The sequence below is a fragment of the Carassius gibelio genome, chromosome B11, assembly GCF_023724105.1.
Source record: "Carassius gibelio isolate Cgi1373 ecotype wild population from Czech Republic chromosome B11, carGib1.2-hapl.c, whole genome shotgun sequence".
NCBI lineage: Eukaryota > Metazoa > Chordata > Actinopteri > Cypriniformes > Cyprinidae > Carassius > Carassius gibelio.
Genome location: NC_068406.1, coordinates 19,418,073 through 19,440,788, shown reverse-complemented (window position 1 = coordinate 19,440,788; position 22,716 = coordinate 19,418,073). Strand labels below are relative to the sequence as shown.

At 37.8% G+C, this 22,716-nt stretch overlaps 1 protein-coding gene across 9 annotated transcripts; it reads right to left on the bottom strand.

Annotated features, from left to right (window-relative positions):
• Positions 1–1,655: 1,655 nt before the first annotated feature.
• LOC127967997 (death-inducer obliterator 1) lies at positions 1,656–22,123 on the bottom strand. 9 transcript variants are annotated; one of them, XM_052568783.1, is made up of 17 exons: positions 21,990–22,123; positions 19,692–19,741; positions 18,605–18,718; positions 17,367–18,252; positions 14,539–14,884; positions 13,019–13,237; positions 12,529–12,745; positions 9,420–9,999; positions 8,981–9,140; positions 8,762–8,878; positions 8,520–8,684; positions 8,099–8,255; positions 7,501–7,966; positions 7,237–7,384; positions 7,055–7,144; positions 6,765–6,960; positions 1,656–5,709 (listed from the first exon to the last, which is right to left on the bottom strand). In XM_052568783.1, the coding sequence occupies exons 3-17, from the start codon at positions 18,684–18,686 to the stop codon at positions 2,138–2,140; spliced, it is 7,401 nt and encodes a 2,466-aa protein (XP_052424743.1). In that variant the 5' UTR covers positions 18,687–18,718; positions 19,692–19,741; positions 21,990–22,123; the 3' UTR covers positions 1,656–2,137. The 9 variants fall into 9 exon arrangements, with proteins under 9 accessions (XP_052424743.1, XP_052424747.1, XP_052424745.1 ...); XM_052568787.1 differs by having other exon boundaries at positions 8,568–8,684; XM_052568785.1 differs by having other exon boundaries at positions 9,420–9,996.
• Positions 22,124–22,716: the final 593 nt, after the last annotated feature.

Genomic DNA, 22,716 nt, shown 5'->3' with positions numbered 1-22,716 from the left:
ACATTTTATTTTGGATTCTATGGGCCTTTTGCTTGCGCTTTTCACAGTCTGGCTGTGATGAATGATAAGACACCTGACCTGAACTGAAATGACTTTGAGGGTCTCATTCTGAATGTCCTTAAAAAGGGCAGGATTGACAGATATCACAAACCATATATTTGTGCTACCAGGCCAAAAATGTCCTGTGAACAAGGATTTACAGTTATTTATTAAAATACATAGGGTGACATTGTCAAAACATTATTAAATAATAACTGAATTTTATTCTTGCATTTATTTTTGTTTACATCAGACATTAAAGATACATTTTTTTCAAACTGATAATTCAGGTGCATCCATCTATTTTCATAAAATTATGAAAACATACAGCATTACCTTAATTTTTCCACTGGAATGGATTGGTTTCATTCTTTCCCACGGTTTTCTCTCTGAGCATTTACCACCACCTACTGATGAGCTATTGCAATGACATAGAAGGGTCTATCATTCATTATTTGCAGCGTAAAGTATATGAAATCTAGTATGACCTATGAAAATAAATACATACACTAAAAAACTAAATAAATATTCATGCAAGTGTCCTATCTTTTTTTTTTTTTATCTCGATTAAAATAATTTATTCATTACTATATATTACCATATATACTATATATATTCACTTGAAATATTTTATTTCTTTTTCACTTCAGAAAGATAAATTAAGCAGTTTTAGAATTAGATAAGCAACTTTTTCTTTATCAATAATAATTTCCTATACATTATTATTAATATCATAATTTGTTAAATTTAGGCTAAATCCAAAAGGGTCAAAGTTGAACTTACAGGTTCTAATAATGATCCACTGGTTATTTGGCAGTTATTTTAAGAACCTTTGCTGTGGTAAAAGGTTCATATTAGAACCTAGCATATTTAAGGTTCTTTCATGAACCTTTTCTAAGATGTAATGTAAAGACTAGACAGAGTATACTGTTAGAACACTATTTGCTTAACTGTTACATTAGACAATTATTAATTTACACACTCAGTGTTAATTTACTCTTATTCAGTTACCAATTGTGATGTCAGATGCAGTTGTGGCAACATTGTTGATACAATGTGTTTTGTCTGTACTCATGACCTCACATATCTCTAAATTGCACAATAATCTTTAGTGCACCATGTTGTTGTCAATTTTTAGAACACAAATTAAAAATCACAAAAGAATTAAGTTCAGTTGTATGTTCATAAATGAACCAGAAGCTATTCTGTGCTAAATGGAGAGAGTGGAGTGAAATTCTTACCCCTAAAAATAAACTTTGTTCATTCATCTATGCAACAGTTTTTCCAACATTTTACTATTTCTAATTCTAAAATCAGGCAGCCCTAGCTTACTAGGCTATATGAGGTAGGACGTGATTGTGATGCAGGGATTCATGGTTGTGATGCCTACATTCAATTATTAAAATACCATTATAATGAATTTTTTTTTAAAGAATTTTAAGAATTTAAATGTGCCCTGCCTAATATTGCTTACATTTTAGAACAATTTAAACAGCAAGTTTTAATACATACAATTAAACCTAAATGAAAGATTACTTGGTCATGTATAAAACACTGAAAACTTTTTTTTTTTTTTTTTTTTACTCTTCAAAGACTTAAAAGAAAACACAAAGAAATGAATTATCACAGCGAATTTAATCGAACAAATGTAATGAACATAAGGAGTGTATTCAGGTCAATCATTACCAATAGCCTTTAGACACATTCATTAAATGCTGGTTACGCTTTTACCATACAAAGACCTTCTTTTGAAGACATTTTTTCCTTTAAACATAATTTTAAAGCTATATGGCTTATGACATCTCTATTTAGAAAAAAGTAGTTAAAAACGTACCTGTATATACACAAATACATATTTACAGTCTTGTTTTATTCTTATCAGTGAAGTTTTCCAGATTTTTCTTTAAAATAGAAGCACAGGGAGTGTTGTGCTGACAAAATTATCATCACATAAGAGGTACACCAGATGATGTTAACATCAAGGACTTGTAAGTAAAAAGCATAAAATATGCAGCAAGAAAAGACTACAAAAGAGACTTTCAAGTGAAATGCTCAAACCCATGCAAATTTAGAAAGAAACCGTCAAGATGAATGACCTTCATGATGGGTTTTCAGATTCTGTAGACTTTGCTCTTGAGCTGTCAGATCTTTCTTTTTTGTCGTCTCTCTTTTCCTTGCTCCTGCTTCTGTCCCGTCTGTCTCTGTTCTTTTCCTTGCCTCTGTCTTTGTCACGTTCTCGGTCACGATCTCTTCTGTCACGATCTTTTCCACGTTCCCGTTCACGACTTCTTGAGCGTTCTCTTTTCCTGTCCCTGTTGTCTCGATCCCGGTCATGGTCTCTGTCTCTTTCTCTTTCTCGGTCTCTTTCTCTGTCTCTGTTCTTTGCTCTGTCTCTGTCATGGTCTTTTCGGTCTTGATCTCTCTCCCTGCCGCGGTCCCTGTCTCGATCCCGGTCTCTCCTCTTGTCTCCATCTCCATCTCTGTGTCGGTCAGATTCTCTGCCTCTACTGCGATCCCGCTCTCTACTGTGTTCTCTCTCCCTTTCCCTGCTGCGGCCCCGCTCCCTATCTCTTTCCCTGCTGCGATCTCTTTCACGATCCCTTTCTCTGCCCCGGTCATACTCATGCTCCCTGTTCCAGCCCCATGATCGTCCACCATGACCACCTTCTCGATCTCGGTCTCTTCTCCTATCTTCAGACAAATCCCGCTGTCTCTCTTCAGACAACCTAGAGGAGACATCTCTGTCACGTAAACCACCATCAAATCTACTTGGACGGTTATGTGGCTCTGAACTATCTCTGGAGGAACCGCTTCGCCTTCTCATTTCAGGGGAGTGCCGTCTCCAGTGGTCATCACGGTGGGTGTCTGGGCTGTGTCCACCCATACGGCCCTGTATTTGGATGGGACCTTCGGGAGGTGTTGGAAGCAGAGGTCCACGAACAGGTCTAACATCTCGAACATCACCTGGGTTGTCATCATTGTAGTTAAATCGTGCTGACTGACCAACAGGTTCCTTATCATAATGTCCTGGTGGTGGACCTCTAGGGCCACCAAACTGCTGTACTGATGGTCCCCGGTGCCTTTCAAAGTCTTGAGGTGAAGTTCCCCGTGGTTCCTCAAATGATCCTCTGTGTTGAGGTGAACCACGGAATTGGTTTGGAGGTGGAAATCGCTGTCCCGACATTTCACCTGAAGGTCCAGGGGGTCCCCTTCGTCCATCAAAGTGGTTTGGCGGTGGTCCCCTAAAAGGAGGCCCTTGTGAAGGTATCTGGGACTTCTCTAATCCCTGATGATAAGAGTTTCCACCATCTTCAAATTGATCGCCAGGCCCTCTTGACATATTAGATGGAGGGCCATGATCCCCAATGTTATGAAGTGGAGGTGGCCCTCTTGGACCAGGGAAGTGGGATGGTGGTGGTGCTCTATTATCAAAGTGATTTGGAGGGGGACCAGGAAATGGTAGCGGTGGACCCCTGGGTGTAGAGAAATTAAAAGGTGGTGGAGGCCCATTAAACCTTTGTCCATCAAAGCTGGGAGGTGGCCCAGGTGGTAGAGGCCCCGCAGGTGGGCCTCTTGGTCCGGTATGATGAGGGGGCATTGAATTCATGGAATTGTCAAATATCTGAGGAGGGGGACCTCTCTGACCCATTGGCTGGAAAGGAGGTAGTCCTCTTGGTGTAAAATTAGGAGGTGGTGGACCTCTTGGAGCAGCATCAAACTGAGAACTGCTACCCCACTGATTCTGGAAAGGCGTATAAGATCCAGGTGGTTGATACTGAGAATGATCACTATCCCCAAGGTGAGGAGGTGGACCTTGAATTGGGGGAATCTGTAATGGCAGTGGACCTGACATTGGAGGAGGGATATGCATAGGTGGTGGAACAGCAATTGGTGGTGGGCCTTGGATGGGAGGTGGACCAAGAATAGGTGGAGGGCCAATAGGAGGAGGAAAAGACATTGGGGGTGGAATGTTAGCAGGGTTTGTTGTTGGTATGTGCTGTATATGGGAACTGTGAGAATCCATATAAGATAAGTTTTCTTGGATGAGATCTGGTGGCACTCCTGAGTGTAAAGAAGTAGATGAAGTACTGATTGTTGAAATGTTATAGTATGTGGTTGCAGTGGTCTCAATGGGCTTCCCAATGGATACAACCTGATCAGCTTTTAAAACAGCCTGTCCAATGGATGAAACTTTATCAGCTTTTAAAATACTGGCAGAATTAGGCCAAACCTCCTCAAAACTTTTGATCTCAGATTCAATGGGTTCATCCTTTTTGGGTTCCTCTTCAAGCTCTTTTTCCATGTAACTTTCAACTAACTCTGGATCAATCTTTTCCCCAAGTAATGGAATTGAAACCTCTGTGCTCTTTGTATCAAGAAAAGGCAGCTCTTCAGTTTTGCTTCCTTCTTCACTCTCATTCGCCTCTTCAGATTTTGATGTTTCTGGCTGCTGGATGGCAGGCTGCACTGAATCGAAGGTGGCAGCAACTTGCAAAAGGGGCATATCTGTGGTTGCAGAAGGTTTCTCTACTGTTGTATCCTCAGTAGTGTCCGATTGTTCAGTTTGTGCGTCTGCAACTGTACATGCTTGTGTTGGTATTGCATCTGTCGCTGTATCATGTTGAGGAGATAGATTTTCTGTAGTAAGAGGAGATTCTTCCTCTGCTTCTGTGGAATCAGACGTCTGTCTTCTACATGCAGCTGCCTGTCTAGGGTCTCTACTCTGCCTTGGGTCTCTTCTCTGGTTAATAATAGGAGCAGCTGAACTCTTTACCACCAACTCTTCAACCTTTTTACCAAGCTGGAGCAGTTGACTGTTAGCCAACAGAGATGTAACAGGCTGTGAAATCAAAGTCTCTGGTATTTGTTGATTAACTAGGTCCTCATCCTTCTGTTCCTTGGTCTGTTTTTCTTCAAGCACCTTTTGATGCTCAGCTAATTTCTTAGCACTTGGATCAACGTCATCAAAAAGAGAGTCATCCTCAGGGTCATAAGCTACATCTTCTACCACATAGTTGACCTCTGCTTGCTTTACTGCAGCAGTTATTTTTGTTGTATCATGGGTATTTTCTGTACTATAGCCAACAGCTGGATCATATTCTTCCTCAGGATCATATGGTCTATCATCCTGTACTTCTACCTCTCTACCCTTGGTTACTGCAAACTGCTGTACAATTGGATCTAACAGGGATACAGAAGGCACAGAGACATTGCCAGCACTTTGATCTGAAGGTGATAACGAGACATCGGAATCTTGCTTCTTGCCAAAAAGTGTTTTCAGGATAGTCTGAAGTGGTGTGGAAGAACCCATGGATGTTGCTGAGACATTGGAGGATGGAGAATTACTGCCTGTGCTAGCGCTAACACCAGATGCTTTCACAGAGGACAGTATTGAGAACACAGTTGAAACAGATTTTGAAGACTCTGAGGCACTGATGGGTGGAGGGGTGCCTGGGGGAGTTGTGCTTATGGCATCCAGACTAGATCGAAGAACTTTGTCCTGTTTTATTTCAGATTTACTAGTAGTGGATGGTTTTGGTAGGCCGGTCTCATCATCTCTTAAAGTTTTAGATCGTTTATCCTCATTTTCTAGAGGGGCTCCAGGACGCTTCTTGTCCTTCTGGCAAATTAACAACCCCAGAAGGAGATTGGGCCGAGCTGGTTCTAGCCCTGCAAAACAAATATGAAACATTATTTCACAAATAAGTTCTGGATTATCATCTGCAGTTTCAGGGTTGGCAAATTTCAGGTAGATGGTAATAGGCAAGAAATACACATTAGAAGAGCTTGTTCCACATAATACAAAAGCACAACAAACCGTTTAATAAGAACTTGACTACACATTTATTTTATTTTTTTTATGTACCCACCAAATTACCCTCACGATGTACACATTTATTGGCAAATAAGATTATCACAAATGGCTTGTTAATTTAAGAATAAATATTCCCTTGCACATACCCCTTAATTATATAAAAGTTACAAAAAAGCTGCATTTGATTAATGATAGCACTAATGCTCCTTTTGCAGACTTATTCCAATAATGATCTTTTCAAACATGCTAATTTTATGCAACAATTTGTCTCAGGATGGAAAACTTGCTTGTGAACATCAATAAGTCAGTCATCTTTGGGTAGATCAGAATACTCCCTTCTTGTTCTTAAAAGACAAGATGTTTTCCAGCATATAACTTACCACGGTTGCCATGATATTACAGCTAGTCCAAAATTAGCCAGCATAAATGGGCATTTTTAAATTTGATATTCAGTAAGGTGGCATAAGTTATATAATACATTTTTAGGTAGACACTTTGCAAAACTCAAAAACACTTCTTACAATTAAATATGAACCTGAAAAATTAAGGCTGGGACACAAATATCTAGGACATCAAACTTGGATTCATAATATACTTTATTAGAAAGTCTTACAATACATGACAACTTGAAAACAAAAACAAGACACGCCAAAAAGTAGCACACAGACAACTTTGTCCTGAACAAACTTGTACTGTATTTTAGCACATTTGATATGGCCATGGTGTGTTTTCCTTTTTGTAAATTGTGGAACAAGCTTTCCATTCACAGAATAAAGAATTACATACAAACATGACTTCAAATCATGCTTACCTGATGTTAACATAAAAAATTGCTTTCCATTAAACGTTTGGGAGAAAAACTGATGATGATTCTTTAAAGAAATGTTATAATATCCTTGTATATGCTTACCTGGTCCATCAAATGGCAGAAGTTTTGCAGGAAGTGGGTCTTTTGAGCTCAGAGGGATGAGGTAAAGGTCTTTAATGCGCTTGTTGCTGTTTGCCACAACCCCAAACCGCTTACGGCTACTGAAATAAGAAAACAGAGACACATACGCCACCTCCTCCTCTTCAGTTGCTGGATGGAAACGAATGAGACTGAGTTCCTGAAAAAAAGAATGAGGATGAATGAAGTAGAGTTTAAAATAACTTTTTGTTTTAAATGTAATTCTAATGAATATGTTTTTTTTCTTTCCATACTTTTGAAAGTGAAGTCTTCAACTTTCCCACATAATCCCATACAGTGTGTGGTGATATTCTACCACCAATATGAATAGTGTCAGGCAAGTCCTGCGAAAAAATTTAACAGTGGTTAAATTGAAACCGTAACATTAACCCTTTAGTATAATATTACGTTTTAAGGAAATACTTTGAAAACAAACCTCCTTAATATGCTCAAATGATCCTGACACCAAGTAGGCTTTTGTGACAAACTTGGCAACAGAGTGCATGTTTATGAATCCTTTCCACATCATCTCTTGTCCAGACAAGAACAAAGCTGTTTCACCTTCAGGTGAGGGCTCTGAGACACTGATTTAAAAAATAAAAATAAATATTTACTAATATTACCACATATTAAACTGCCAGCAAAGATTGAAATACATTTTACATTCAAAAAAAAAATATATATATATATATTCCTGCACCTGGCAGTACCGGACCCATAAGAGGCTGGTTTCGGGATCACTGGTCTGGGTATAGACACTGGGGCAGGAGGGGGCATAGGCAAAGGTCCCTTTGCTTCTACAACCACAGGTTCAACAGAGATAGGAACATTTGCTGGCACAACAGCATCGGGAACTATCGGAGGCACAGATGAGCGGTGACCAGCAGTACGAGGATCCCTCCGAGTTATTGTAACGGAAGAGACTGCAGGTACAACAGCAGGGACTGGGGCCTGAGCCACAGGAAATAAACTGCTTGGATCTTCCACCACAGATGTAGTATCAGACATGGGCGTCTCAAGACCAGAAACAGAGGAAACCTGAGGGAGATCAGCATGGGCTTTGGATGGTCTTGGCTCGGATTTAGGCTTAAAAGACTGCTCTGGCTTTTTATGCACAGACATTTTGTTTTTTTTAGATGGTGGCTCATCATCTGCCAACTTCTGGCCTGAAAAATAAGCAATGTGTTATTTAAATGCAAGTTATTAAAAAGATCATCGGTATATATACAACCAGTAAGAGCCACTTTTCAGTAGGTCTTAAGGGTATGTGGCTTTTTATTGTAGTAATATAGTCCCACCTGTACAAATCTTGCAGTTCAGGTCAAAGAGATGAGCCCTGTGCTCTGCTGTAGTGTCTTTTAGCATACTACTGAAGATATCTGGCATTGAACTGCCTTTCCCAGTGGAGACTGAGGCTTGTGGTGCAGAAGTAGGCCGTGTGTCCTCCTGGGAGTCCTGCTCAAAAAAGACAAACATGGAAGGAAAGGATCAATAAACAATCTTTTAATAATTTTAGAATGCTATTCTCATCTATTTAGTCATACATGTTTATATGCACCCATGTAAAATAAAGGAAAAATTAAGACAAGGAATGTGGCAGGTATAAACACAAATAGTGCATTCAGCAAAGTTGCTTTAGAAACTGAAATGAGAGCGGTACAGATACAAAGGTGTGTGCAAGATCAGACAGATGCAGAAAGCAAGAAAGCCAGCACTTACAGCAGCGGAAGCCAAGTGGGAAGATTGGGAAGTGGCAGGCATACATACATCTCCATCAGACATAGTAGGAGGAGCCTCCTCCATGTCCACATCTGTGGGCACACCCTCCTGTCTGGAACCACTTTTGGGCTGTCCTGACTGGGATCTCCCACTCACATCCAGACTCTTTAAGAATAAGTACTTCATTTAAGCACTCAGTGTAGCTATATAGTTTACAAAAAACAAATTCCAACTTGTTTTACCTCAGAGATCTCTGATTTTCTCCAGTCTGACATCTCCTTGGAAAGAAGTTCTTCTGGACTCAGTCTCACCAACCTGAAAGGACTGATCTCGCCACCAACCACACGATAGAAAAGGCCCTGCCACACAGATAAGTAAAATAATGCAACTCTCTCCAAAACTACTAAAAAGGTCTATGTAGATTTCAGTAGACACATAAATATATAAATAAAGTGACTAACCTTGTTTTTGGGGTCCTTTAAATTGAACATAAGGGACCTGTACTTGTTCTTGTATTTGTTATCAGTGTTCAAATAAAGGTTAAACATCTCCTTCTCAATGCTGACCGCCAACCTTCCCACTTCACTCTCAGACATTGAAAGATCATCACCATCACTGACCCTGTGACACAAAGATGAATTTAAAAACATATTTTTGCAATGCTATTAAAAACCATTGTATTTTTCAATTCCATGAGTCAGAAGAACAAATGCAAAAAAAAAAAAAAAAAAAATATATATATATATATATATATATATATATATATATATATATATATATATATATATAAACAGCTATTCAATATTTCAAAAACAGAAACAACAAATCAGTTAATCAAGTTTGATATGAACAAATACTTATGTACTTAAGTATATGTTATACCTCTGAAACATCTCTAACCTTTTATATAGGATGTCTGTCAGTGATCGTCTGATGTTGGATCTCATCTGGTTGTTGGGTGGGGGCTGTGAAGCAGAAACAGCAGGCGCAGTGGGTTGGGTTGGTTTAGGTGCTGAATGCTGGGTGGATGACACTGATGACGATGGGGTTCTAGACTTTGGAGATGGACCAGGCTCTGCAGAGTCCTTTTGCACCACCTGTGGCTGCTTTTTTGGAATAGTAAAAGTGCTCTTGCCCACACGGAGAGCTCCAGATGGATGGTGGCGAGATCCCGGGGGGCCTAAAGGTGATAAAACCGGAATTGGTGGTATGGGAGGTCCTGGCTTTTTTGGTTTGGCTTGTATGGGTACAGGCTGTTTTCTTAACTCTCTTCCGCTGCTCAAAGGTGCTGCACTTGCTTTGCCTTTGGGAAGAGGCGAGGTTGTGGCAGCAGCTGCCTTTGTCCCCTTGGAGCCAGGAGACTTCTTCCCACCTTTGGGTGCAACATTTGAAGCAGGTGGTTTCTTGTCAGCGGACACCATTTCCTTCTCTGGTTTGACTTCTTCATGGTCCTCCTTTTCTTTCTCTTTTTGGGCAGCTGCTGGAAAACAGATGAAATAAATTGATCCATGAACACAGAAATGAAATGACAAACCCAAAGGAACAAAAAGTAGTTACAAATCACAATTTCAAGAAATTTCACAGCTTTGTTTTGGTCAATACCAAAAAAAGAAAAGAAAAACATATAGTATGCTCAATAGTAGTGCCTTGCCTTGACACTGTAATAGCTTTCTCAAGTTACTCAACATGATGACCACAAATACCAGTAAAGAATTGCTTCAAATCATTTTTTAAACTTTCAATTATTAATTTTATAAATTAAATTATAATATGAATATTAATAAAATATTCATATATTCCAGTCAGTATTTAAGGGTAGTTGACTCCCATACCAGTCAGCTGTATTTGTATGTGTGTGTGCGCATATATATATATATATATATATATATATATATAGGTGTAAATATTGAATATACCTGGAGCACAGGGCAGGTATCAGCAAAATATAAAAAGAATTATGTATAAATGCAAGATTTTAAAGGTTCATAGGAAAGTGAAGACTTGATCTTGGAGCAAAATTCAGATACCATGCCTTGTTTTAATTATTTATATATTAATTATACATTTTATATCAATTAAAATGGCAGTAGTACACTACAGTACAACCTAGCACATTAAGTACATAAAGCATAAATATCCTGATGAAATAGAACACAAGTAATTTATAAATGATTATCTTACCTCCTACAGGGAGGGGTTAAACATTTCAATGTTCAAAATGAAGAACACCGATATATTTAAGTACATAATAACTGTACAACAATGAAACATCACTTTCTATTATAGAACCGCATCCTAAAAAAAGCACTTCCAAAAGCAGGTATACAATGTACCACAGAGAATCAATGTAATCTCATTTATGTGTTACCTATATCAGACAAATTTCTCTAGATCCTGATCAACACAACACAACCCTAGGCAACCTTACGTACACTAGTACCACTTTTAAGTCTAAAAACCACAAAAGAAAAAAACGCTGCTGGGACCACGAAAACAATGATTGGCATTTATTTTGATTTTTTTCTATTTCATAATATTCTGGTATCAAACAAATGCCCCACATTGAGCTTGAGGTATCTTTTCTTCTTTTGTAATTTTTGCATATGAATAACTGAAAACCTGCCCTCTGCAAGTCAACCATTCCTACAAACGCAAAAACTTGTGCTCAAAAATCTCTGCACTCAGCTTTCAACAGGTACACTATGCTCTCAATATGTAATATGTTCATATTTCAATATTAAATAACAAGCATATCAGCTTTGGTCTACATTCTGTGTACTTGTATAAATACAGTATGACATTTCCTTGTGTGCTGCAGTTATGAGGCATGTGAATTCTGTTGTTGTCTGGTGTGGGCTGATATGGTGTCCTCAGCTGTTCTTCATTCGATCCCTCATTACTTCTGCTCACTCTCTGGGCTCTTGGACTTTCTGACATGCCACAGTTCTTCTCTCAGGCCGGCTCCAACGACTGTAGGCTTCTCTTTGCAAATCAAGCTGAGACATTTAGCAGATGGCTGACAAAACCAAAAACAGGCAGAGACCATGCCATCCCATGTTGTCATCCAATAAACAGACTTCTCTCACAATTGAAGCACAAGGCCAGAAGTGTATTATCCGCAATTTCACTTTATTTTGAATGCCACTTTATCCAATGAGGATATATAAATGCAGTGCATGCAAGTTAAAGGACTATCAAACTAAAATCTGTTAGCTAAATAGTTAAAAGTTACATGTTTTCATTAATATGTAACAGCAACGTTTTCAAACATCCATATGATCAAAGATGTTCTATTTTTAGTCGGGGAAGGAGGGCAGGAGAAAAAGACACCAAACCTACCTGTTCTGGTGTGAGGTCAGTACATCTTTTGGGATGAAGTTTTTGCCCCGATGATGGCAGGGATTTGGAGATAAGTGGCAAAGGCATTCCATACATTGAGAGACTCAATCACACGCATACATACTTTGTTGGTCAGAAAGCTTTACAAAAGCATATCAAGGCAAGGCACTACAGTTTGGGCTCAGATCCATAGGATCTACATTTTTTATATCACTTGTTTGGTGCAAAACTAAATTTACTTGGATTAAATACTTAGTTATAGACTGTAAAAAACAGTCTTTATGCATTTATCTAAAATACTTACCCCTTTTCTATTTTTTAAACTTACCTGCTGTGGTGCCAAATGGCCTGATACAGATACTTTCCAAATATTATCACCTTGCAGTGTTGCATAAAAACACTGACAAAATATTTTCAATTGTAGCACAGGGTGTCCAACTTAGAAAATTCATAATTATAGCTGTGCTAACATTTTCCAGCAGTAATATCCCTTTAAAGGCACAGAATTTCAAAAATTTCAATCCAATTTTCACCAGAAAAGAGATGATTTGTTGTTTTTAAAATCTGTGAATCTTCTAGATTGCAACAGTTTCAATCTGCTGTTCTTGACAGTTCATCATTGGTAGAGACAGGTCAATAAAATGTGGAAAACCCTCAGAGAGATACATACACGGTTTGTTTAAAACAGATGCTGATATGGGTGAAGTCTTTTCAGGCGTAACTGCAATGTAATTATGATCACTGGACCAGGATGACATGGCTGGTGGCGGTGGATGCTCCTCTGCATGCTTGTCGTCTTCATCGTCACCATCACCTTCCTCAGTCCCAGACTCTGACTCCTCCTTATCCCCTTGGTTAGACGACCTCCTTTCCATGCCAGACCTGCTCTGTAGTCAAAAACCAGTAGGCACCATTAGCATTTATAGATTTAGATGTACCAGCTCTTTCTCTATAATGTTAGGACAATCCTCGTCTTTCTGATAGTGAGTACATGAATTAGCAACTGCTGAACAACCATTAAACCTAAACACCAATTTAAACGTATCCTCACAAAACAGTAATTTAGCCACAAAATAAATTCTCCATTTTTATATAAATATACCAGAAACTGTTTACTACCATTAAACCCATAATTATTATTTGGTGCCTATGAATAGTACCTTATTTGGTGTTTTATTCGTGGTCTTTTTCTTTGCTTTGGGCTTGCCCCTCTCTTTCTGTTTGGAGTCTTTTCCATCTGTGGTGATGGTCTTCATGGCGGCAGCAGCGTGTTTGAGTATGCAGTCGTTCCCACAGTAAACGGAGTCAGGGAGCGCATCTCTCTCACAGCCAGGGCCGATGCACTTTGGGAGGGGAGATCCCTCAACTGCGGACACCTGCTGAAACTCAGGGATGTCAAACCTTTGTGGCCACAAGATTACAGCAACAGATGTGCACCTTATATATATTGATGTATATTGCTTCCTTTTTTAAATAGCAAGTAAACCAGTAGCATTTTTGCACTATTCATTTTTAAAACAGTAAAATGCATGTTGTCACGTGAACTCATCAAATGTCATCAAGTTGAAAATGTTTATAAAATATTCTTAATCCAAAAAAAAAAAAAAAGTTGTAATTTTGTGGTCTGATCAAATAAGTCTAAGAAGTCTGTGGCTAATATTACTTCCAAGGTCATCCACGGCACTAATAAAAGTCACTGCTTTGAAGAATCCAGTATTCAAAAAGCATAAAGCTCTGTTCTATACTGCACATTTCAGTCACACTAGTAGCTGATCTGGGTTTTCTGGGTAAATCCACAGTATATATATATAATATATACTGCAGCATTAGAAAGAGTAGCATGCTAGTATGCAAATTCAAATGTTCAGACTGATTTTTCAGCAGATGATTTTTCTTTTTGGGGGGAATTTTACTAAGGACAACTCCAGTACCCCCAAAATTGGACAGTAAAAAATAAATAAAGGTGAAATTAAATGATTCTTGTAAATAAATATGCACAAAAATAGTTAATATTATGACAAGATAATTTAGAAATTAGACTTTTCATTGCATTTACTCTCAGTCTCATAGTTATGTATATAGAGTGGGTCATTTACAGCCATAATTTTTTTTATTGTTAAGGAACCACTCACCAACTTAATTATTACATGTATTACAAAAATAAATAAATAAATGCCTTTTTTAAAACATGCATTTAAGGGTTGATTTTGTAAAAAACTCCCATTACATCAGCAGGAAAGGTTCTCAGTTGAGAAAAACACCCAATAATGACATGAAACCCAATAAAACCATTAAACCATTATTTTACATGCTTTGTAATGGCATTAAAACCATGGTTCTCAGATATTACTACCACCAAAAATGTTTGCCTGACATTAATCTAATTATTAGTGGTCAAAACTCAAAATGTTGAAAAAACACCCAGATATGATAGTGGCCAATTTTTAATGACCATCAAATTTGGAAAGTTTATATATATTATAAAGTTACTGATCTTGCAATTTAAGTTACATTCAATTAAAATTAAGCTTTTAAGCAATGCGGCTGATGGTAAATTCCTGTAAGAAACGTTAACAAATTTCATGCAGAGGTATAAAGCAGCAAAACTGTATCCAAAACCCACAGGATGACTTGTAATTTCATGGGATTGTACAATCTTGTGTATCGTACAGAGACATACCGGCTGGAAAATCTTTATTTTCTTTTTCCCACTAGGATTGGTAGCCTTCTCGATCCTGCCCTTGATACCCAGGTCATCGGAAGCTTTCTCCTCTGTGGCGGCAGCAGCAGTGCTAGATGGTGTAGCAAGACCGGTCTCACTTTTACGAAGGCCAGCTGCAGGCCGTTTGCCATTCTCTGCAGCTGCTGTGGAAGAACCAGTCTTGGAATACGGTCCTTTCTGTGTGTAGCAGTTTGGACAGACATAGTCCTCTCCGTTTCTCTCCATCAGTCGGCCACGTGCCTCAGAGATGCCAACACAGTCGCCATGAAACCACTCCTCACAGCGATCACAGCAGATCATAAACCTATGCACAAGGATTTAAATAATGACCAAACACCCTCAACAATCATTTAACCCATAAGAGATATAAAAGAACTTCTGCTGACAAAAAAGAAAACAATGGACAATTTCTGCTTTGAACAAACACTTGCCATTATTCTTGAATCGAGGACGAGGACAGTGCAACATTAAGCAAGAGTTGAATTAACAATTATTATAAAAAGATTAGGAATGTACCAATAGGGAATCATGTAATAGACAACAATAATTTGTTAAAATACTCAATTGCATTCACAGTTTCATAATTGCATTCTGAGTTGTCATTCACAATTATGATTCAAGATTTTTAGAAAATGGCAGTTACTTACTGCAGATTGATTCAATTTTGAGCCCAAACACAATGTAACATGGCACAAATCTTAAAATAATCATACAGCAACATCATACAGCTTAAAAAAAAAACTGTATCCTTCTGGACCACACTTACACACTTTCATATGCATACTGCATTCTGTGAATCTAAAGTGTGATTTTCATACCAGAAGATTTTATAATGTAACACTGCAAAGTAGTTTAATTTTAAAAGGCATATAACTTTAACAAGACCAAATTGTTTTCAGCATGCAAACCAATTTCAAGCACAGTGCAGGTTGTCAGATATACTGTGAAAAATTATCACAACTTCCTATCTCCATTTTATTTTACTGTTATTATTATTATCATCCCTATGTCCATTTATGGGTTTAAAACATATTTAACCAATGAAAAGCATTCAAACGAGCTTGTGACTCTGGATCCTCAAACCGTCAGTTTAAACCTTGTAACTTGTTTGCCATCTGGCCAATATGTGACCCAGGACCACAAAACCAGTCATCTTAATTTATACATCATCTGAAAGCTGAATAAATAAACTTTCTATTGATGTATGGTTTGTTGAGATAGAACGATATTTGAAAATTGGGAATCTGAAGGTGCAAAAAAAATCTAAATACTGAGAAAAATTGCCTTTAAAGTTATCCAGTCCTAAGCAATGCATATTACTAGCTAAAAATTAAGTTGAGATACATTTAAAAAATATTTTTTATGGAACATCATCTTTACTTAATATCCTAATGATTTCTGGCAAAAAAAATTCTATAATTTTGACCCATACAATGTATTGTTGGCTAACTACGACTTACGACTGGTTTTGTGGTCCAGGGTCACAGATTTTTGTGTTTTAAATATCCGGTGCATTATGATATTTTGTCCAAATGTATTAAGCAACAAATTCTAATCTCCCATGTAGCTACAATAAACATTATGAACTGTAAGTTGATGAAAACTTAATGAACTGCATTAATACTCAATAGTTGCACTTAGTGCATCAGATGTGGCCATTCTAATGAGACATAACATACATTTATGATGATTTTCATAAAAGTTATGTGCAGTTGTCTGATGATCATATAAAAAACTAAAATACCAACTCTGAGGATACAGTGTTAATTTTTCAAATAAATAAATATATATATATATTTTTTTTTACTCATCAACACTGTAGATACCTTTTGGGCTTTAAGTCAATAAAACTCTTAAGTCTCATGATTTCGTTAAAATGTGCACATACTTAAGAGTATAAGAACACTTCACTTTAGTTCCTTAGGGCCTCATTTATACAATTTTGCACAGAAACCATCCTAAATTTAATCTTGCAATCATCTCTCAAATGTGTGTACGTGTGATTCATAAAATGAACATATGCACAGACAACGCACGTACATGTCTTTTTCAGATGTAAAATCAATGAATCACAAATTATCTTGAACTTGCTCACAAATTAACAGTTTCAGCTCTCTGCCTTGTAAACGACTCCTAATTAATGTTACATGTAAAAGATCACCAGTCATCATCCAAATTCTATAACTTGGAACAGCGAGCTGCAAGAACAACTTACATTTTCAAAAACCTGCAGTACTCCAACAAGAAAAAACGCGTACATCTGCTCACTTTTCCACGTTAAATACAGTTGGCGGATGTGGATTTAAGCATTACACACATTCTAAGATCAAATCTGAGAGTATGCACACTATAAATGAGGCCCTTAGTGTTTTCGCTCTTCTGCTCGACACTTATAGAAGAATCTTACATTTAAAACATACTTTACTCACATTAAACATCTATAAACTCACTTTAACATTTAACTTGTATAATAACTTATGTAAGTGCTAATTACATTATAATAGTAATAAAACATTCATTACATAACATACTCATACCAGCATTTGTAATAAAGTTGTTTCATAGTATTTTATAATGTATAACATTATTCTTTATGTAATATTTAAAAAACGACAATCATTTTAAAAAAGCATTGTATAAATTACATTTTTACAAAATCTTATGTTTGATTAAAACTTTGCATCATATGCATTCTTTATGGTGAATCTACGTGCAGCAATAATTGAATTCTCCCAGTTTTCATCAAATAACAAATCAGCATCTTGTGCACCTCCAAAGACACATACCTTTTGTTGTGTTTCTGCCTGCAGATGCAGTAAAGTGCATTAGGGTCATAACCATCACTGTCAGACTCACTGGACGAAGACTCTTCACCATCGTCATCATCATCATCATCCTCCTCTTCTTTCTTCTCGTTGCGGAGCTTCACTCCTGCTTTGGGTTTAGGGTCTCTTTTGGAGTCTTCACGGACTGCTCTAGTAGGACGTCTATTTATGGACTCGTTTGAGGTCTTCTCTTTGTTCTCATCACAGTCCTCCTCACCTTCCTCGTCTTTCATCTCCACATCCTTCGCTTGTTCTTCTTTTGCTTCCACATCCTTTCCCTCTCCAGCACTATCCGCAGTCTCAACAGTTTCTTGGGTCTCTGTTGTTACCTCAACGGTGGCCTTTTCTTCGTTTTCAGAGCTGCCATCATCACTCGCCGAGCCAGCTTTAGGCTTCACTGCCCTCCTCGTCCTTCCCCGACCCCTCTTCTTTTTCTCTGGTGAGGCCACTTTCTGTTCCTCTATTTTAGCATCTGCATTTCCGTCAAAGCTGGCTTCGGAGGCCGTTTCGGCATCGGTTGGGGTCTGGGATGGAGGATCTCCTCCCTCAAGTCGCGAGGGACAACTTTTCCTGCCCGTTCCTCTTCCTCGCTTCACTGTGACCAGAAACTCTTCCAGTTTGTCAGTGCGTTTCGCCTGCCGGCCGCTGCGACGCACTGGGGCGCCCTTACCCTCCGGGGTCTCCGCTGGCATTTCTCCAGGGATTTCCCTTTTAGCAATGGTGGTCCGACGAAAGCCCCAAGTCTTCTTAAACTCACGTGAGGGTTTTGCGGATTTGTCAGGGTCCTCTACTTTGTCTTCACTAACATCCCCTTGATCTTTGACTTCTTCGGAGACCGATGTTGGTTCTGTGTGCAAGACATGGCTAAATTATAATTCAATTCAAAAATAAATATTTAATTATCAGCATGCTGCAGCTATGCGATTCGGGTGACAATTAAAGTTGTGGTACAAGCTTTCAAATCAATGAAAACCTGGATGAAATTTAATATGGTGACACCATATTCTGATAAAAAAAAGATTGTTAAAAAAAGCCCTTTAATGTTTCCCAGACAGTGCATGCCCAGAATGGATTAAGAGACTCTTGAATCTCAGTGATTACATCCCGTTTCAGTAATTTCTCAATCTGAAACCCTGACTGGAGTAAATCCCACGGCTCTCTTGTACAGGAGTGCATGTGGTGGAGTGGACCGTGGGTACCTTGTGAGCTGGTATCCACAGGATCCTGGCTGGGCTCAGGCTCAAGGGCTTGAGCCAGCTCAGAGCTCACACTCTCCTCCATAGCAGAGAGACACTATTTTTCAAACAGAATGTCTATAATTAAGAAAGAAGACAGATTCAATAGAGAGCACAACTCCCAAATACTTACTACAAGTGTTCTCATCTGAAGTCATGTGGCTTCTCAGCAGAAAGTGCCAGTGTGTCTTTTTTTCTTATGGGTCTATCATGCATTTAGTGTAATGTGTCTACAGGGCATATAAAAAGGATGATTCATATGCTTAACAGTGCTCTATCCTTGATCTATTGCATCCAGAGTGGTGTCAAGTCAAAATCCACTATATAATTTAAGGATGTACCTAAACTGTTTAGAATATAACTGAATTATTACATGGCTACTCGTTGTTTGTGCTCAAGATGCACACTGGACTCCTCAAAACTAGCCTAAATTACTTAAGAAATATTTTTTGCCTATTTCCTCAAGCAACTTAAACTAACAAAGACTAACCATATCATCTTTGTCGTTAAATTAAATCTGAATAATTCAGAGAATGCGGAAACCTCCACAATTTAGGTGTGCATTTTGAGTATCATGATACAACAGTATAAACCAGTAGTTTTGCTACTGTATATTAATAATAATGCATTTCTGAATTCCATAACTGATGCCTTTTCAGCTATTTTCCACATTATTGCAATGCATTTCACATTTGTAGATGCTAGGGATTTATTTAATATTAAGTTGCAAAAAATTACTTTTTATTATTTTGGGTTTCATACAACATGTCATCTTTTGTGGCCTTTTAAAATAAAAGGCGGCATTATTAAACATTAAAAAAGGTTACAAATACAATGAAATCGAGTGCAAACCAGACCTGCTGTAAGACAACAGCTGCAGTCTCTAACATGCATTTGGCAAAGGAGATAATGTGTCATAAGTTGCATTTGTAAGGTTCAAGTTACCAGGACACAAATACTGCCAACAGCTTGCACAAAAAAATTACAGTGTGACTTATGTTCTCCAAAAAAACATGCAGTCTCTCGTAATAACAGTAGTGTAATGCTGTACCTGTGTGCTATGAAGACGATGACTGGAACTCTTCTATTTAAGATACAGATCTATAAACAAAACACAAAAACAATTAAAAATTGATTTAAGATACAAGCTATATGAGGTTAGGAAGGTGGTTACATCAACATATCAGGATGTATAACTTTCTGTACTTTATTACTTCAAATATAGCTTTCTGTATATAATTGTCCTTAATCTTCAACTAAAAGACAGTAGCCTACACGTCACAAAATCTTGCATATTTTCGGTAAAAACATGACATGAGAATTACAAATGAGTTAATCTAAAAATAAAAAAAATACATTTAAACAAATAACCTGTCTACCTGAATACTATAAGCAAATTAATCTATACAGGATTACAATGTCATATTTGATTTGCCTCTTTCTTGTTTCATCTTAAACAACCATTAAAAATAGCTCAACCAATGCACAAGACCCAACCACCTTCAAGTCCTACACTTTGCAAAACACAAATGCAAAATTCATGTACAGTTAATGGATTTTACTCATATAAATTAGGCCTATACAAACAAGCAGATGACAGTAATTGTGTGTAAAAGGGATTATAGCAGTTATAACATACTGGGCGTAATCTACAATACACTTGCAATCCAATAATATTAAGATAACATTAAGTACAAACTAAGCAGGGGAACAAAACGTAACTTACAGTTTTAAAAACAACACGCATAATTGTTACTACAGGCCAAATTATTAAACGTGTCTGAGATCCATGAATTCACCCTTGTCTAGTGTAATTTAAGGAAAGATAATCCAATCTCAAAAGGGTTTCTGATGTATTTATAAATACAGCATTCCTGCATGCTACATTTTTAAATAAATAAAACATACATCGTTGTGTTGTGGCATGGCCGCCCACAGCGTTAAGTGTCATAGCAACACACATAAACCCCAACAAAACTGACACGGAAAACTAACCGCCCGAACTGCTGTAAAATATACATTTGCGTAATGCAAAGAAGGCGCAACATGAGAAAAAAACAACAGTTTTCAAGTGTTACTTGCCAGTTAGCTTTAGCTAATCGCTAGCGCGCGACCTCCATTTCACTCTCCCATTCGTGCGCAGTCTCGCTTACACAAGAGATCCTTTCATTCCAGCTATGTTGTTCCTTAGACACACAACGGTCTCACGGTGTATATAACTCAGAAATATAATTCTACATGGGCTCTGCAGAGTGTACTACTGGTGTTAAATCTAACTCATTTTTGCGAATCGGTTCTTTCGAACAACCAACGAATCAATGAACGTTACATCCGATAAAGTGGTTCTTCTTCGTCATCTGGTTGTGACGCCATCACGTGGTCTCTACGTCCTGGCCTATCAGCTGCTAATTATTACGTTATTGATAAGCGTGTTTATGGTATGCTTATAGGATTTAATGTATCCTAGTAATTCAAACGAATCATACCGACTGGTTTCTAGAACCGATTGAAAAAGGGATTCGTTTGCTAACCGTAAGTAGTAAGAACACACTGGTCACGGAGAGCTGCCACGTGAGAAGCGGTTATCATTCACACGTAATAATTTAATTAATGCCAAACTAATTTAGAGAGAGTACGTATTCATGCAAAATATGCTGGAGACAATAAAAAAACACTGACTTTACACAACAGGAATAAACAATACAACAGATCTGCACTGACTAGTTTTATATAACGTTACCTTCCCCTCGTGCAAGAAAATACATAAAACATACATGAATAAAAGTCCTTCACATTAAGATAAATCCGATTTAAAACCGGGGAAAACATGCACAGATTTAGTGCAAAACCAGAGGACCGCACACACCCACTTTGTCGACACAGTAAAATCAAAAACCGCCACTGCATCGAAAGAGATTGTAGTAACGTTAACCACATTTAATAAAGACGGATGCAATTGAATACAAAGCAATCGGTAACTTAGTTTGGAGAATAACGTACAATCAAATTATAACAAAAACGTGACTACCAATACACATGGGAGACATAAAAGTTAACGTTACATGTTTAAACTCGTATAACGCTACCAAAGCAGTGATTCGGCTTTATTTCATTTAGAGACACAACCGGTGCTGTTTACTAACGTTAGTATGCCCGGGTTGTTGAACTCCATCTGGAATAATCTTTCTTAGCATTTCAAATAAATATGGAGTCTCATGGCGCCATTACTGGAGCGCGAGGTTCTCTGCTGTAAAACTGACAAACTGTAACTTATCTGTATTTATTCAGCACAGACGAACGGCGGAATAGCGTGCATTAGTGGTCAACATAACTAGAAATGCATACTCACTTGTTAGCATTAAGATCGTTCGGCCTACGGTCAGTGCAACGGTATGACCTCCATTTTCTCTTCTTGTTGATGATGGTGGCGATTGCAGTATTTGCTTTGCTTGTAGTGCATGGCATGAGGCAAAGCACATTCGAAGCTGAAGTTGTAGAACAGCGACGCAGTGTCGTGGGGGTGGAAATGCACCATCTGACAATATCTGGCGCGCAGAAGTGCGCCCTCTAGTTTTCAGTTGAACATATAACCTCCTCCTGCTTAGTAAAAACCATGCATGCATGCAATACCCCATAAAAAAATCAAACTGGTATTATTTAATTATATTATTCTGATACGATTCGTTAATACTATTAGTAGTCGTAGTTCAATTAGTATTAGTAGTCAAACAATTGATAAAAATATTTTAATTAAAATATATAATTTTTAAATAGAATATACTTGTATTTGCATATGATATCTACTTGTATTACACTGGGTATTATAGTAGACTAATTAGAATGCATTATAAGAATCCTATTTTGATGCACTGAAGTTTCAGTAATGCATTTTCCATTTTTACACACCAGGATTTCATTTTTGACAGACACGTTGCAAATGAGGGCATATAATTAAAAAGTGATGTGACATACAGCCAAGCATGGTGAACCATACTGCATTTAACCCATTTAAAGTGCACACACACAGCAGTCAACACACACGCCCCAAGCAGTGGGCAATCATTTATGCTGCGAGG